The 17,351-nt window shown below is 40.3% G+C and overlaps 2 protein-coding genes across 2 annotated transcripts; both read left to right on the forward strand.

Moving 5' to 3' along the window:
• The first annotated feature begins 8,983 nt into the window (after nt 1-8,983).
• LOC143752275 (uncharacterized) lies at nt 8,984-13,453 on the forward strand. The gene is made up of 7 exons (XM_077245413.1): nt 8,984-9,093; nt 10,319-10,532; nt 10,687-10,762; nt 12,457-12,740; nt 12,839-12,898; nt 13,186-13,262; nt 13,399-13,453. Exons 4-7 carry the CDS (start codon nt 12,555-12,557, stop codon nt 13,451-13,453), a joined length of 378 nt encoding a protein of 125 aa, XP_077101528.1. The 5' UTR covers nt 8,984-9,093; nt 10,319-10,532; nt 10,687-10,762; nt 12,457-12,554.
• Nucleotides 13,454-13,779: 326 nt separating this feature from the next.
• On the forward strand, nt 13,780-16,903 carry LOC143751712 (G2/M phase-specific E3 ubiquitin-protein ligase-like). The gene is made up of 8 exons (XM_077244363.1): nt 13,780-14,014; nt 14,104-14,206; nt 14,312-14,474; nt 14,617-14,720; nt 15,383-15,527; nt 15,889-15,922; nt 16,513-16,612; nt 16,712-16,903. Exons 1-8 carry the CDS (start codon nt 13,903-13,905, stop codon nt 16,815-16,817), a joined length of 867 nt encoding a protein of 288 aa, XP_077100478.1. The 5' UTR covers nt 13,780-13,902; the 3' UTR covers nt 16,818-16,903.
• The last annotated feature ends 448 nt before the right edge of the window (nt 16,904-17,351 follow it).

The raw sequence follows: 17,351 nt of genomic DNA on the forward strand, positions 1-17,351 counted from the left end.
AGCGTGTGTCTTGGATCAGAGACTGCAGACCAGCTGAGTTTGAGTAAAGTCATTCTGGAAGACAGTAAACAGCTGTTTCATGGAGTTCACTGTCTGGTTCAGCCGAACGCTGTGGGTGTTGAGAATTACCACAGTTCCCTTCGATGTCTTGCCGATGGACGGCAGGGAGGCACTCTGTGTTGTGAGTTGCCCTTTTAGCTGTGGGATTTCAGTTTGAATTTCAGCCACACGTTGTCTCACGGTGGCTAGGTTCAGTGCGTTGACACTGGACATGCCAATGTTAACAGAGTTCCGACGGCAGTGGCGGTTGTGTCCATCTGGCTCTGCTTGTGTGACATTTTTTTTTTTCAAGTTGGTTGAGCATGTGTCGACATTGGCCTCAGCGTGGGCGAGGGAGTGGAGTCGAACATACACTCTCTGGGTGTGGGTCCTGCAGTTGGTGATAAGGAGTCCCGGTTGTTCCTTCGGGACGCTGCCTGATACCGGACCTGGTGAGATGACCGACTGCGGCTGTCCTCTGGTTGGCTGGAGGCACAGGAAGACTAACCACAGCAGCATCCTGGAACAGACAAAGGGGAGAGGGAGAGAGAAAGGGAGGAAAGATCTCAGCGACTGTCGTCCTTTGTTGGCTAGGACAGTCTTTCCGCTTCGAGGACGCCGGTATGCCAATTGCTTCGGTGTTCTGGTGCTGCGGTGTGCAGCACATGCTGCGTCATGGGCATACACTGGCATGAACCCCCCTTTTGCACTGTGGCACCACAAGCTTTGGCGCAGCGATGTCATCAGGTGCATAACACAGAGTGTTGTCCTGTGCACGCAGCGTTTGCTTGTTGATTTCAGTTGTCTGGGGTTGTCGGTGGGTGCAGACGGCGTTCGTGGGTGGTATGAGGGGTTAGAGGTGGTTTCTCATAGTGTCCATTGGTTTGTCATAGTCTTTGGTAAGCTGGAAGGTTGGGGTCAGGTTAAGCAGAGGCTCTGTGACATTTTGGCACACTTGTGGTGAGAGACTAATTCATGACCCTAAAAGTTCAGAACCACTGTTTAATGGGTTCGCTAGATATGTAGCATAAAGTTAGGTGTTTCATGTGTATCTAGCTAGTAATGTGTCTCTTGTATCTTTATCATCTTAGCTGTGGATGTTAGGAGGCTAAGACTTGTGTGGTTCCTAGAGTATTTCCTGGAAAGGGCACAGCCGAGATGAAATAAATGACTTAAGATGGTTCTTATGACTAAATTATTTCTCTGGACTTAAATGGTGGTTCACTGCGGCTTGACGAAGTAAAGGATAGGAGGAAAAGGGACAGCTTTCCTATTCAAATTATGCTTATTATCAATCCTCAGGACTATAGTTATGCCCTAGTAATTGTTGAAATTACTTGTGTCGCAGGGTCACAAAAATGAGTGCACTTGTTGAAAATAAACACAATCACAAATAAAGGTGTCTCTGTTTCCTTTCTGGGCCCAATGGGAAATAGAACCACATTCGAACAAGAGAGGAAATGGAATTAAATCATATAGATGACCGAATAGACAAGGGAATAGCTGACTGCTATTATTATCAAAGTGGAAATAAAAGAATAAAATAAAAAAATAAAGTAAGTAATCAAAACAGCGGTAATGATCTGAAATTGAGAATAATCAATAGCACTAGTGACTAACCTTTAGATTTGCCTGGACCAACACTCCCTAGTGGGTCACAGCTGTTGCGTGTTTAAGACCACACCGTGTGTGTCCCTCCAAAGGTTTAGTCAATATGCTGATGAAAATTCTCATAACTATAATAAATCTTCTCTAGCTACACAGCTTACATGTAATTAAACTTGGGTTTAATTGCCAGGGCATCTGCAAATTTAGCCTACAGCGCTCAGCAAGGACTATGCCTAAACTAGTGAAGGTGAAATTCAGCTGAGAAGAATTGAAAGTAAGGAAAGAGAAAAATTAGAAACCCTAAATGGGGTTAAAGAAAGTATTTTAGAATACTTTGCGCTGTATACATAAAAGCTGTAATTAAGGCTTCAAGTAAATGATGCTAACCGCTAACTGTAGAAGTTATTATGTAGCTTAGCCTAAGCTGGATGGATGCTAGGTTAGCTTAGCTTAGCCTAAGCTGGATGGACGCTAGGTTAAGTTAGCTTAGCCACCTAGGCTGGTTTGATTACAAAATGACGTCACGAGTTAGCACTTCCTGTGACAAGTCGTTGTCATGGGAACCAGTGCAGAACAATTCAACAGTACCTGAAGAATGTCTACACATTTTACTGAGTTATGCATGTTTAAACGGGTTAAAAGGGGGCGCCTATACTTTAAGTCTTTCAAGAACTTGATGTTACATTCAGTAAAATGCTAATGTGTTTTGGCATTTGCTAATTTTACTCATGGAACTCTTCTCTTTACTTTCCACATCTTATTCTATTCGTTTACAAAGTAAGGAAATAGATTTGCTGTAAGTCAAAGCTTGTCTAAGCCTATATAGTTACGTCCCTCTCATGCATAAATGCTGACTTTTCAGCGAGTGAACAGTTTTGATCGCTAGGTAGCTCTCTGCTTGTGGATGCAGCTAAAAATTTAGGTGAATTACATCAATCTAACAATAATTTGTAAGGCCTTTACATTGTAGAAAGGGGAGCATCACCCAGGTCTACATATATATAACACTGTCCTGAGCTTTCTTTTTCAGAAACAGGTTTAGCAATACTGCAATTTGGATTTCTTTAACCAAAGCAGGATAGATAACGGTACAGTTTACAAGCTGCTGAGATGAGATTCCTTTGTCAAACAGACTTACGCTTTAATGCTGAACTTACTGATACCAGTTGGAAATCTAAGACTCTTTCACTTACAGTAGAGATGTCAATTCCCGCTATCGTTTTATCTGCATTTAGACAAGCCAGCAACCAGTGATCAAAATGCGTATCGCATGTTGTGTTCCAGTTGGACCGCAATGGTCAAATGCACGCCTGTAGGTTAACAGTAGTTTAAAACTCAGGTGGTTTTCCTACACTATGGCGTCAAGGTATGCCCTATTTGGAGCTAGTGTTTCCTGTAACCCTTCATTGTCATGGAAACTAATGTAGCAGTGCCAATTCAACCAGCATGTAGCAAATGTTTGTTTCAAAAGAGTTGTGCATAGTCTGTTGGCAGGTGAGGCTTACACGTCCATTCAAGATTTTCTTTATATCAGTAAAATTCTATTTTTACTAATGCAGAGTCTTGCTGCTCTTTGAGCACCCATTTTCATCTACTTTAAAAGTTTTATTTCCTATGCTGACCAGGGACTTTTTAGCAGAGTCTTGCATTGTGTTCATGCTGTGTGGCTTCTGGTTTTGCAGTTCAGGATCAATGGGGTCTTAGGAACCCTTTCTGGGGAGGCCTTCTGTGTTAGAGGCCTTCCGCATCAGGTCACACATCGTTGAGTGGGCATTGCGTGGGGGCAGGTGAAAATATGGTGACTAACTGGTTTTGGAGGAAAAGTTTCTTGAAGCTGGTGTCCTCCTCCGTCACAGGTTCGTTGTAAGTTCCACAGACAACTCGTTCGGAGTTGGTGGTGGTAGCACAGGGCCTTCTAGGTCTGTCCTGCTTCGTGTTTGGGCAGGGCCCAGCTGGGCTGGATGTGTCCAGATCAGATGGAGTCTGTCTCGGTGTGCCATACCGGTTGGAGACTGCAGGTGAAAATCAATGTCTCGTAGATTGGCAGGGATGTTTCTGACCTTTCACTTGATATTGTTGAGTGTCACTTCATGTGCCATTTCAGGGTTTGTCTGATTTACCTTTTCCTCCTGCAGCTGCAGGGGCTCTCAGGGCACTATCTGGTGAAGTGTTAAGCCGAGGGCTTTGGCTCCTCCCCCCTTTGTGCAGGGCTGGGGAAGCTTACGCTGCTAATGTGAAGGTCAGCAGGGTCCATCTTTCTTGTGTGGTCCATTTGCAGTGGGTTGGACTGTTGCAGCTCTCTTTGGACCACATGGAGTGCGTCAATAATGTTACAGCATCACTAAGTCAGTGTTCGGACTTCCGCTGCACATTGATGGCTTTAGCTCTCTTTGAGTTCAACCATTTCTTTAAGTTCTTTGAGTGAAACAGTTCTTTACCCCTCGGTTTGCAGGTGCTCAGAGCTGTCGTCCGCCTGAAAACTGATGATCTCTTTCAGTTGCTCTGCTCTGTCAGGGTCCTTGCATCTGTCCTGTGCCTTCTCCCGTTGAGCAGGGTTCGTTCTCTGTGGAGTCCTGTGGCTGGCAGCGTTAGTTCATTTACCTCCTGTTTGAGGCCTGCGGGAGCATGGCCAAGGAGAAGATAATGCTGGTCAGCTCTTGGTGGCTCAGGCTGGGTGTCAGACGTCTGCTTTCATTGTTGCCTAACTGTTCCTTCCTCTGCCGTGGCAGGTCGTTGCCTGCTTCAGGCTGAAGGATGTCCATGACACTGCTCTGCCGGGTCTTCAGGTGGTCCTGGTGGCAGGGCTGGGTGTCTGAGGCCTACTGGAACACTTGTGGGAACACGAGAGAGAAATGGCAAAGGCAAATGCAAGTTTCTACAGAGGTGGTGAGCTATCTGTGTGGGAGAATGGCTATGTGGAGCAGCTAAAATTTAGTGTTGGTGAGCACACACAACAAAAAAAAAAAGTTTTGAGTATCTTAGTTGACATGCTTTAAGCAGCATCGACTGATGACTGGGCTCTTACATGTCATAACCTATTACTCAAAAATGCTGATGGTTCTTCTCACATGTTGTGCTACGAGAGTAACAGATAGAGCAAAACCAAAATAAAACAATGGGATGAAACCAGAAAAGAAGAGGAAGAAAGGAGTGTTTTACCTATTTAGGTCTAGCTAGGAGACATAGGGAAACAGGAGTCACTTATGGGTTATGCTGCTGTTAGACTAAGCTACCAGGGACACATCAGACATCTCAAGGTCCAAAAGAAGAAGAAGAAACAATGGGAAGTGTTTCCAGTTCTGTCTGGGGCCTACTGTGCGTTTGTGTTTAGCCGTACTTCATGTACTTAGCTTGGTGCTAAGGAGTGAGGATGGGTAAAACACAGACAGGAAGTAGGATATTAATGACCTGTGTAACTCGCTATGGAAACAACAGTCGCTAGATATTGTAATCCTATAGAGAGAGAGAAGATGAGGATAGTGACTAGTGATCTAAAATAAGGTAAAGGTAAAGTTAGAACGTCCTTATAGCTCTAAGAAAACTAAAAGGAAAGGGAAGCGTATCAAGTAATTTAATTAAATTTCAAATTTAGTTAAGCCCTTCTTTTTTTCTTTAGCTGAATATAAGAATTCAGGCTGAAACAAACGTAGATAACAAAATTGAAATAAAAATAAAAAAAATAAAAAAAATGTATGTAAACATTGTGTGTTCTCATAGCTCTGGTAACTAGAGGGGAACTTGACTAAGCAAATTGATTTAATTAAATTCCCAATTTAATTAAATTCAATTTAACTGAATAGGACTATTCAGGCTCAACAGGTGTAAATACACAAAATAAAATAGGGGTAGATTTAAGTAAAAATAAAAGAAACACAAATAAAAACCCAAAGTATCTGGGTTTCAATCTGAAAGTGAAACCAAGAGGAAGGGGTCGAGAGAGAGAAAGAGAGAGAGAAGAGGGTGGTTTAACCCTCTTATGAGACGTGCTTCGTGAAGCTCTGACACCAGGGTGAATCATTCGTCTCAAATCATTCGGAGTGTATCACTGCTAAGGTCACGTGATTTTATTAAGCTGGGCTTCGTTACACGTCATAGCTGTTTCGAAATTGTTTTAAATTTCAACGGTTCGTGAACCATTGTGTATCTGGTCTCTATGTGATCTCGTATCACTTTATAGATTCGTACACATTTAATGACGCATTTGATAAAGGATCTGATTGACTTTCAAGTCAAGCTTTCATAAAACGAGCCCTACGGTTTACTAAGATATTATGCCTTGAAAGACACCTCATATTAAACGATATTAGGTAGCTCGCGGATTGCCATTACCTGATTACACCTTTTGATAAAACCTTTGCGATTGGTTTGTAAAAGGTTTTCCTTTGATTTGAGTTTCCGCTTCACTTCCACTGTTTTGACCAGCAGGGGTCGCCAGCGAGGGCGCTTCAAACAAAGAGTCATTTGTGACTCAGTTGACTCCTTTGATTCAAAGCCTCGAAGAGCTTTGACTCTCATTACTCGTGTTCAAATCACTCAGTTCAAATCACGCAAAATCTATAGTCTTTGGTTTAAGGTTACACTTTACGCTCTAACGTGTCTAAGTTTTTAGGCGGTGCTAAAACTATCACTCGAGGTAGAGGGTTTTACTTGTAAGTCATGCGTGTAAGTTAGGATTGAGGGAGCTATTGGCTACAACCGTCGCTTGTTTACACGAGGGTCTGTGAGATTGGTGCTGTTGTCAGAAAAACTAGATAGGAACGCCTGCTCGCGTTCCGGACGCAATGCCAACCAACAACACAGATCGTTCCGAGCAGCGATCGAGCTGTGCTGACAGTTTGCACTGAGTCTCTCGCTTAGACACGACGTTGCGTGTGAGTGACTCTTTTTAACAAATCAAAACAGCACCGTTCTTTCTCAGACAATGGCAAATTACTAGTTAGCTAAGCTAGAATTTATACCACTAATTCGACGCGATTGTTTCATATGAGCGCTTCAGCGGTTTAATATGAATACAATGATGTAACGCATAATAAGGCCTTAATCGGTGATTGAGGAACATCGCTCAGATCACATTCAAAAATGCTGAAAATGGAGATTTCTTCGTCCATATCAGGTTAATTAGTTCTGGTACCATTTATGCGCGCGGCTAATCTGAGATTTCTTCGTCAGAGAAGGCTTATGCTCGATTTATATCTGAAATTAGGCTTTCTTCGCTAATATCAGGAGTTTCTTATCGTACGATTTAAATATGCATTATAGCATTTGTGAACTTTCTGCCATTCGTAGGAAGGCATATTCAAGCTATAGTTTTGCTGATTTACTCAGAAACTTGTACGTGCATGTATGAGATGTTAATAAAACTTATGGGACAACATATGATTGATTACTGTCTGCTTGCATACAATGTTTAATACGATGCCTTAAAATTCTCCACCATTATGTAAGGAACTCAGCTTTTTGGAAATATTAATAATCAATAATATCTTGTTATTATTAATTATAAATATTTGGGTCAGTTAATTGGATTAACTTGATGTGGCTGAATTAATATTACAATCAATTAATCAGTTCTTCCAACGAACTCTTTTGATTATTAATTTATTCTTATAAAGGGTATCTTCCATGGCCACCGAAGAATAATTATTTCTTCGCCTGTACAGTACTTTGAGCCAGTAGCAAAAATCGTGATCGTAAAGTGACTTGTATTGCAAACAAAACAGAACCAAATACATATTATGTACAAGTTTTATTAACTAAATATAGATATTTATATGAATATAAATAAACTAAACAACATACACACATGAATACATAAATAGGTTAGTGATAGGATGAAATTGGAAACCGGAAGAGGGTCTATGAGAAGAACCATCAGAATTTCATTTTCACATTTCATTGAATTGAATACTTGCATTTGTAATGGGAACAATTCTTGAAGTTGTTGAAAATTGGAGTCGTTGATGGTTACGGCAGTGTCAAGTGGAAGTTGGTTGAGCGTTCTCTTTCTCCAGGAACGCATGACTGGTTTGGTGAAGGCCTGGGACTCTGTTGAGGCCACGCCGAGCACCCAGGAGAAGTGAGGAAGTCGGAAGGATGGGTGATTGGAGTCGTTGTTGGTTGGAGTCTTTGTTGGTTGGAGTCTTTGTTCCAAAACTCCTGAGATTGTCCTTGGTTCTTTGTGAGAGAGTCTTCTCTCTTTTCCATGAGGCCGGATCTGGTTGGAATCGAGGCCTGCTGGGCCCTGGGGCCCCCGTGGAGGGGGAGGGGGCTCCCCAGTCTCACCAGAACAGTGTTATGGCTGGATGAAAAAACTAAGAGAGGGCGGTCACTGTTGCCTGCCTCTGATATACCCTGAGAAAGAACCAACCCCTAAGGTTTGAATGGACCTATGAGTAAGGTGACATGTCCGAGAGGGGAAGCGGCTCTTAGTTGATTTATGGTCTTTGTCCCCAGCATGCTTAGACTGTTCATTCAAGCTCAAATAGACATAACAAATTCACATTGCATTCTAAGAGAAGGTGATGTACATCAAAGTGTGTGTCATTAAATGAGGATTAATTTGCTAGGAAGCATGATACAGGTGAGGTTATATTGACCGTTGGGTGGTCGTTCAACCACATACACCCCAATCAAACATACCATGTTGTTATACCTAATAGTACACGAGACAGTAAATCATCACAGTTTCTGTGAGGCATGTTCCTTCATAGATCAGAGTAACACCGCAAAGTTTATTTAATTAAAGATGGTCTCTCTCTCTTAAGCATGTGGCGCATGTGGCCACATTCCTTTGAGGTCGTAAAGTCTGTTATCAGTCTTAAAGTGTTCTGTAACCGGAAACCCGGCTGACAAAGTAACTTCATTTGTGAGGTTAGTTTTGGGGGAGAGTTTCGTAGACCTTTATATTCATTAAATATAGTGAATATGAATAATTAGTGTGTGTCTGATTGGTCCAGACCCTACAACTGTGAGTGTTGAGAATTACCACAGTTCCCTTCAATGTCTTGCCGATGGTCTGCAGGGATGCACTCTGTGTGGTGAGTTGCTGTTTTATGGGGTAAGATTACTCTCAAAAAGATGTATGCACAACTTTAAGCATTCGTATTCGTATTTGTAAACATTTGTGCGTAAATTAACTTAGGCATGCAAATTACGTTTTCATACACGTGAGTCAATAAAATTACATTTGTGTTTTTATGCGAGTGTGACTCTAGAAGCTATGACTGTAAACATTCATGAGTACAACTCTGATTTCTACGACTACGAATTCTTCTCTATGAACACAAATTCAAGTTTGTTGGTACGAGTAAAGAACAGTTGAAAATGACGTCACTGCCTTCACAGGGCAGGTAATCGAACCTCGATTCCCATCTAACGCGCATGCGTCAAAGGCGAAATATGGCTAACAACCGACCTGAGGCTGCTAGCCTAGGCTCAGCATCACAGGTAAAGTAAATAACGTGTTTATTTATTGTTTTTTATACGATTTTACTATTTTGATAGCACTTTATAATGATATACATTTCTGCAACTCAAAGACGTTATTGCTTTAGCTTGCAAACGATATTTACTCGCTGGTAACTAGTGCTAGACGACGTTAGCGTTGATTAGCGTGTGAAAGTAACGTTATAGTTAGTGATGTTAGAACTAAACTGTACTGTTATCATATGTTTAGCAATGTCGACCAAATCAGTAGTGTTAACAACGAGCCAGATATATGAGTTAACGTCAACCAGCAAGTCATTGTAATGTTAATGGAGCATAATGTGCTAATACAAACTTTTGACTCAGTGGTTCAGTATCTGCTTTTTATTCACGACCAGAGGACCTGAACGATTGAGGGTAATAAAATAACGTTTCATTAACTTATTGATAAGTAATGGCAACATTTATTCAAAACCAGTCATTCAAGGTCATCAGTACATTCATGCATTCCACTGTAGTGGGATATATGGCATTATTAGCCAGCAGTCAGTTGGTTGAGACCAGCCGCAGGAGGTATGGACTGCATGGGTTCGGACGAGATTGCTTTTTGGTCTGAATGTGGACCAAGACCCGGGCGTTGACAAGCCCTGCTATGATTAATGGGTTTTGCAGGTATTCTTAACAATACTAAGAAATACCTATGACATTTGGCATTTAGTTATTGTCTTTCTTATTACTCAGGTCCAATTAACAGACATCTTAAGCACAGCCCAAAACCTGGTGTTGCTGCTGAGAAACAGTGTACCGGTAAATGTCAGGCCAGTCAGTCAGGGCAGTTACAGGAGAAGCTGCTGTTGGACAGGGAGCGCAGTCAGTGCCGACAGTGAGGCCTCAGCGCAATGACTTTGGACAATCTGTGAAACAAGAAATGGCTCGGTAGGATACATGGGTCGTTTGTCTGCATTCATTTTGTACTTGCACGCCCATTGTAGGTACTTTTAGACAAACTAGGCCCCCGATTCTAATGTAAGCAAAAGGGGGGGAGGGTACAGATTTTCAACATTAGATTATTTCGCTTTGAATATTTTATGGAGCTGTCATTACCACTGTTGGATAAAAACATAAAGTAAACTTTATTTACCCTAACATAATCAGTAATTGAGAATGTAACTATTTTAAGTTAGGTTGTTCTGTGTTGATGGATGATAACATATGAGAATAATAGTTTGCCATCTTATATGTTTAGGTCTTTTCCTGGATTTTTTCGAAAGGAGGCAAGAGGCAAAAAGCGTTTTGCACCATATACACCAACACAACCTGGAAAGAGCTTTTTGGTGAACTTTTTTCTTCTTGAAAAACAACGTGAAAAAACACCAAATGGAGAAGAGGAACTGCAGCTTATACTGGCTGGCCTTGGAAAACGTTCTTTAGCCCTTAATGAAAACATCACACATTCAGAGGTATGTAATCATTAATTAACTGCCTTGCCTAAAGTAATATCTAAAGATTAAAAACACCCATCTTACAATTCATATTAATGCTTGATGTAATAAATTAGTATGACAAAATAAAAATCATTTTGATACAGTTTTAATCATGCTTCTGTCATTTTAGTTTTCAAATTTGCTTTTGAGCACATATCCAAGACTGGCAAATATCTGTGGTGGCTGGTTGCTGCACAAGTCCACAGGTATGTAGGCATATACAGTCATGGTCAGAATTAATGGCACCCCTGGTAAATATGATAAAAAATAAATCTGCATCGTTTATCCTTTTGATCTTTCATTAAAAAAATTGCCAAAAATCTAACCTTTAATTGAAGTAAAAGAATTGAAAGTGGAGGGGAAATCACATTATGAAATAAATGTTTTTCTCCAAAACACGTTGGCCACAGTTATTGGAACCCTTTTATTAAATACTTTTTGCAATCTCCTTTTTTTAAGATAACAGCTCTGAGTTTTCTACTATAATGTATGATGAGTTTGGAGAACACCTGACAGGTGAACAGAGACCATTCCTCCATACAGAATCTCTCCAGATCCTGCAGATTCCCAGATCCATGTTGGTGCTTCTCCTCTTCAGTTCACTCCACTCATCAGCTCAGGGAACTGGGACGGTCATGGCAGAAGCTTCATTTTGTGCTCTGTAACACATTTTTGTGTTGATTTTGATATTTGTTTTGGATCGTTGTCCAGATGGAAGATCCAAACATGGCCATAAGATTTCTAGCAGAAGCCGTCAGGTTTTGATTTTTTATCTCTTGATATTTGATAGAATCCACGATGCCATGTATCTGAACAAGAAGTCCAGGACCTCCAGCAGAAAAATATACCCACAACATTAAAGATCCAATGGTACATTAAATTGTACACATGGGGTACTTTTTATCCTTGTGTGCACCAAACCCATCTAGCGTGTTTGCTGCCAAAAAGCTCTTTTTTAGTTTCATCTGTCAACAGAACCCTGTGCCGTTTAAAGTTCCAGTCATTCTGACAACTGAATATGCTGGAGTTTTTTTTTTTTGGACGAGCGAGGAGGATTTTTCTCGAAACCCTCCCAAACAACATGTGGTGATGTAGGGGTTGTTTGATTTTTTTTTAAATAGGCTTTCTGACCCCAAGACTCAAGTAATCTCTGCAATTCTCCATCTGTGATCCTTGAAGAGTCTTTGGCCACTCAAACTCTCCTCCTCACCGTGCATTAAGGCAATATAGACACACTTCCTCTTCCTGGCAGATTCATAACATCTTTAGTTGATTGTAACTTCTTAGTTATTGCCCTGATGGTCAAAATGGGGATTTTCAATTCTTTAGCTATTTTCTTACAGCCACTTTCTATTTTGTGATGCTCAACAATCTTTTGATGCACATCAGAACTATATTCTTTGGTTTTACTCATTGTGATGGATGAATAAGGGAATTTGGCCTTTGTGTTTAAACTCCTGTGAAACAAGTCATAGCTAGACAGTTTCATGTTCCTAGTCACCCTGGTGTGCTAAAAAAAGGTAAACATTAATGGGAATATACTTCAGAGATATTTTACTCGTAAAAAAATCTAGGGATACCAATAATTGTGGCCAACGTGTTTTGGAGAAAAACATTTATTTCATAATGTGATTTTCCCCCCACTTTCAATTCTTTTACTTCAATGAAAGGTTAGATTTTTGGCCATTTTTTGAATGAAAGATCAAAAGGATAAATGATGCAGATTTATTTTTTACAGCCAGTTTTGATCATATTTACCAGGGGTGCCATCAATTCCTGACCATGACTGTACACTGTATTAATGTCCATGGTTTCAAATTGTGTTTCAGTGTACTCCCTAGATGAGTAATTGCTGTATATCCAGATTGGCTATATTTAGTCTACTACTGTTCAATTTTAGGTGGGGGTGGGCAGTGGAGATTGGCTGTTATCCCTCCAGATTTAAATGGATACACCGGCCAGCAGCTAAAAGCAGTGAGCGGGAATGGAAAATACACAATGTACATTGCTCCTTTACAAGAAGAACTGGATACAATTCCTTTACCACCAGACGAAAAGGAATTTGAGAAGATGCCCAAAGCTCAGTGTACAACCTGCAAGAAAATGGTTCCGCTTCAGATTCTTCCAGGACACATTAAGGAATGCAAGAAAGAACTTGTAGATTTGTGTGATTCTGCTGAAGAAGTATGCTTGGTCTTTTAGCCATTATTTCAGGATTTATTGGATTGAAAAATTACATGTTTTTATTGTGTACTGAGTGTTGTTTTGTGTTTCATCCCCAGGAAAGCTGCAAGGAAGAAGATGATGTATTCTCAGCTGCACTTTGCTACCAGACAGACAAGGTAAGATACTTTTTGCTGTTATTTTTAAGTTAAGAGCCTAATTTACAAATGCCATTTATCAGCACTCGCAAATATATGCAAAAACAGCATTGTAACTTGTGATTGGTCTTTTCCAAGGTATTTTCTTTGCACCAATTGTAGGTCATGGTGTTATACATGTCACTTTGCTGGTGCTATAAATTAGGCTCTACAAGTGCTCTTTAAATTTCTTTAGCTTAGATATGTTTTCTTATATTTCAGGAGTAGTGTGACACTTTATTCACATGCATTGTAAATTCATTTGTTAGACAGCTGAGTGTCCTGTGTGCACAAATGCATTTCATCCTGACATCATTGAGATCCATGCAGACAGTTGCGGATTACGGTAATGTTGGTTTCAGTGCTACTTTATGTATACCATGTTGATTTGACAATAAATTAGATGTAAGGAGATTTCCTGCCAAATTTTAAATGTAATTGTTTATTGTTAATTCAGGACAATCTGCTTTCTTTGTGTGCAGAACTTCAGATGATGATGACCATGAGTCAAGTAATCCAATCAGTACCTTTACCTAAGGTAAAATTTTATATTAGGGAATTATGGTGGTGAATGATGTTATCTGAACAATAAACCTTTAAAGAGATACTGCAGTATCAATTAGCTTTTTCCTGTTGAAAAGTGATGTTATGTGTGGTCATAGAGAAATCTAGTAATCCAGAAACATGGTATGTTTGTGATATTTTGCCCGTTTGGACTTGCATTGAGGCCTCACTCCTGAGAACGTCACCAGTATAGGAGGATGTGCGAGTATTGTACCAGGCCTAACGACCACCCTTAGAAACAGTAGCAAACACCTATGAAATCCTAAAACCACTCATAGATTTAGTTGTGATTCAAAATGTTCAATGTCTGTATTTGTTTTTTTTCCAGTTCTGAGGACATCTTGAATTGGATCGGTTGTCAAGTTGATGAGACAAACACATTTTCCATCTGTGTGTCGCGAACTGATCTCTACAACAGAGGCATGCAACAGTGGCAACGGCAGAAGAAGACCTCACCCAAATGTAGACTTAAGGTCACATTCTTTGCCGAGGCAGGCGTTGATACTGGTGCCCTTACCAAAGAATTCCTCACAGGTACAGGTGTATGTCCATATTTGTTAAATCAGACACGTATTGGATGAAAAAATTAACATTGAAGAGACCTTGTATTTGTTGTTTTCCAGAAATGCTGGTAGAAATAGAAAAGACACTCATTGTTGAAGGTCCAGATAAGAAAGGGAAGAATCCTGTTTACTGCCTTAACAGTTTGGACTGTAACAACTTCAGGTGTCCAATTAAGTTATTTTTGCATGTTGTCTTTAATCGTATTAATTGCAGTACTACTTTAGTTTATATGCTGTGTTTCAATTGTTTAATTCTTTCGTTTATTAGGACTGCAGGAGAAGTCATGGCAGCTAGTCTGGCACAAGGCGGACCTTGCCCTAACTTCCTGCGTGAGTGGTGCTTCAGATATCTCTGCTCTGGTGACTCTGACAGTATTCAAGTGTCTGCCAGTTATGTCACAGATTTAGAACTGTCACAGCTAATTGTAAAGGTAAGTCCAATTTTATCAAGGTCAATAATAGTATTAACTTCATTATGATATGGATTGCACAAATCTAATGACTTGTTTGTTTGACTGTAGAGCACAATGATGCAATGAGAACAACTTTCACTTAACACCGATCAACTTTCAGATAAACAGCGCCAGTGATGACAACATCAGCGACCTGATTGATGACATTGTGACCTGTGGATACACTGGAATTGTGTCTGTGGATAAAAGGGACAGCATGATAAGGTATATTAACATTTTTGGTTTTCATTATGGCAAGGGAGTATTGTACAACAATTTGTGACTTGATTTGGAATTCTTTTCTTGCAAAGCTATGTTGTAAAACCACTTTTAAATGTGTTGTGGCAAAAATTCTGTTAAACATCATCACTGCGTAAGAGACACTCAGAGTCAAATTAATAAAAAGGAAAGTATTTATTCTTGCAAGAATAGGTTCAGTCTAGTACACAGAAGTTACGCTGTGCAAGAGAGTGACACACAACAGGAAGATATGAGACAGCCTTTATACTGTTTTTAAGGTTCCTCCTCACCCGCTGTAACTTTCACCCACCCAGATAAGGTCCTTACTGCTGTTCAGTTTCTACTTAAAGACACAAACTGGTACTGAAATAAACTGGCCAAAACTGACCGTCCCTAAGGTCAGAGGTCCTGTCCCATAAGTTCCTGAAACGTCACGCACAAGCACGTACACACATATACTTTTATACATTGAATAGGTTCTTTCTCTTCTGATACCTGTTTGGGATCAATGACTATTAAAATTTCTACTACAAATGTCACCAAATTATAATTTGAAAAAAAATGCTGATGACTAATTTTTTCTACAGTAAACAGTTTTACCACAAAAGTAGATTCTCCTGATGAAACACTTTTATATTGTCTATTAGAGCTGTTATACTTTACTCCACCATGACACTCATCCCAATGCTCGACCAGCTCAGAAAAGGCCTGCAGCTCTATGAACTACCAAAGATCATGAAGACCCATCAAGACCTTTGCCAACCACTGTTTGTTACAGGGGAAGATGATAAGGTACATTCTTGTCTCAACCACTCTTAGGCCAGACCTGATTTTGTGGTCAACTTAGAGAAGTCGCTGTACATCTTGGTGCTTACAGTACCATGGGCTTATGAATGGAAAAGCCAGAAGTACACAGAGCTAGCAGCCGAGGCAGAACTGTACGGCTGGCATACTCATTTGTAGTCACTTTAACAACCAGGCTCCTCAAGGATGTGGGGATTCGTTCCAAAAAAGTGCAGATTCTTCATAGGGACTGTAACAACTCGTCCTAGTAGCTTGACATGGGTTTCTGTTTGCTTTTAATTAAGCATTTATGTTTTCTGCAAGAATTACTGTTGAATGCAGACTGAAATGTATTTTCTTCTTCTTAAAGGTGGATGCAGTCTTCATTCTAGAGAACAGCCGCCCTGTCTTCCGTGAGATTGGTTCTGCCAAACACCGCATGGAAACAAACATCATGAACTTTTTCCAGGACTACCTTCAGGAAATTGAGGATTCTGGTGTGTTTTAGCCAATATTGAATAATATAGAAGTAGTAAGCTTTTCTTCTGCTGTCTTGCAGTAATTTTTATACAGCACAGTGGAAACGACTAGCTATGAATTTAAATACTCCAATAAATTCACATTCTTAACGTTTCTTTTGCAGAATCTTGATGTAAAATGTGATATTTAATATTATGACCTAGAATAACACTGCTTCATGAAATTTTACAGCCATAAACTAGACAGCCAGGGCTTTTAACACCCCCTGCTCCCAACCCAAAAAGGGGCTATGCTTAACCTGTTAATCTGATTTAATTGAGGGATTGTATTAATTGTAATGATGTTTTATTAACAAAGTTCGGGAGGAGCACGTTCAGATAATTACCATGAGTGGAGACCACTCAATATCAATGATTAAAATGTGTATATATAGACTCAGCAGTCTCACCTCATTTCATTGACAGTTTAGCAGCGTCCCTCCACCACCCCTTCTAGTCCTAACCACTTTACATACGGGGGGGAGTACTCTGGGTTCGGGCCGAACTCCGAGCTCGGAGCCCTCCCTCCGGACAGCACGCCAAATACGCATTATACTTTACCCCCTCTAATTGTATGTAAGTGTGAACTCGTGAATTAACTTGAAAACTAAAGGAAGGCAGCCTCTTTTTAATAGTTTTTTTTATCCAGACTCACATTTAATCTCTTTTTTTAAGAACAAGATGGCCCAAGCAACAACAATATTGCTCCAGAAAGTTTGACTGTTGGACGAATCATGCAGTGGCTCACCGAACAGGGACACAAGCCCCTTCTGCCAAGTGAAAAGAAGAACTTTGACATTAATGTGAAATTCCACCATGACTGTGACACACATCACACTGTTTGTTTTCCTATTGCAAGCGCTTGCAGTCGTACAATCACATCTCAGCGCACTGTGTCTGTTTGCAAATGTTCAACTTCATTCCATTAAATCTTTTGCAAGGACTGATTATATCTTAGATGTTTCTTTGTGTCACACATAGACTTTCAATGCACCGAACCATTGATATATAAATGTCTCTGCCAAATGATTCTGACGATGCAGAGGGATTGATCATGGACTGTACAGTTTCAATACTAGCTGGAGTCAGCGGGCACTCAATTTCTGGGACTTCAACTCCATAAGGTTCTTCAGGCACACCTTCAAACATCTCCCAGTCAGTTCCAAACAGCTCCATGTTCTGAAAAAAGTGTTAATTTGTATGAAACAACCTTTAGAAATATTTGAAAACACTGCCAAGCACACATTGACCTACAAAGGTCTAGTGCATTGACTAAAGAAAATAAAGACAAAAATCTATCATAAATTAAGCTCAG

Source organism: Siphateles boraxobius, unplaced genomic scaffold (genome assembly GCF_051911475.1).
Source record: "Siphateles boraxobius isolate OS27281-9 unplaced genomic scaffold, OSU_SipBor_1 26, whole genome shotgun sequence".
Classification (NCBI taxonomy): domain Eukaryota; kingdom Metazoa; phylum Chordata; class Actinopteri; order Cypriniformes; family Leuciscidae; genus Siphateles; species Siphateles boraxobius.

Bases quoted from the DNA above. Each gene is read 5' to 3' on its own strand.
- LOC143751712 (XM_077244363.1), top strand. From the start codon at position 13,903: ATGCAACAGTGGCAACGGCAGAAGAAGACCTCACCCAAATGTAGACTT. The intron at 14,721-15,382 runs GTATATTAACAT...ATTGTCTATTAG, and splicing joins AAAAGGGACAGCATGATAAG to AGCTGTTATACTTTACTCCA. The intron at 15,923-16,512 runs CTGTCTTCCGTG...CACTTTACATAC, and splicing joins CATTCTAGAGAACAGCCGCC to GGGGGGGAGTACTCTGGGTT.
- LOC143752275 (XM_077245413.1), top strand. From the start codon at position 12,555: ATGTACATTGCTCCTTTACAAGAAGAACTGGATACAATTCCTTTACCA. The intron at 12,899-13,185 runs GTAAGATACTTT...TTCATTTGTTAG, and splicing joins TTTGCTACCAGACAGACAAG to ACAGCTGAGTGTCCTGTGTG. The intron at 13,263-13,398 runs GTAATGTTGGTT...CTTTGTGTGCAG, and splicing joins GCAGACAGTTGCGGATTACG to AACTTCAGATGATGATGACC.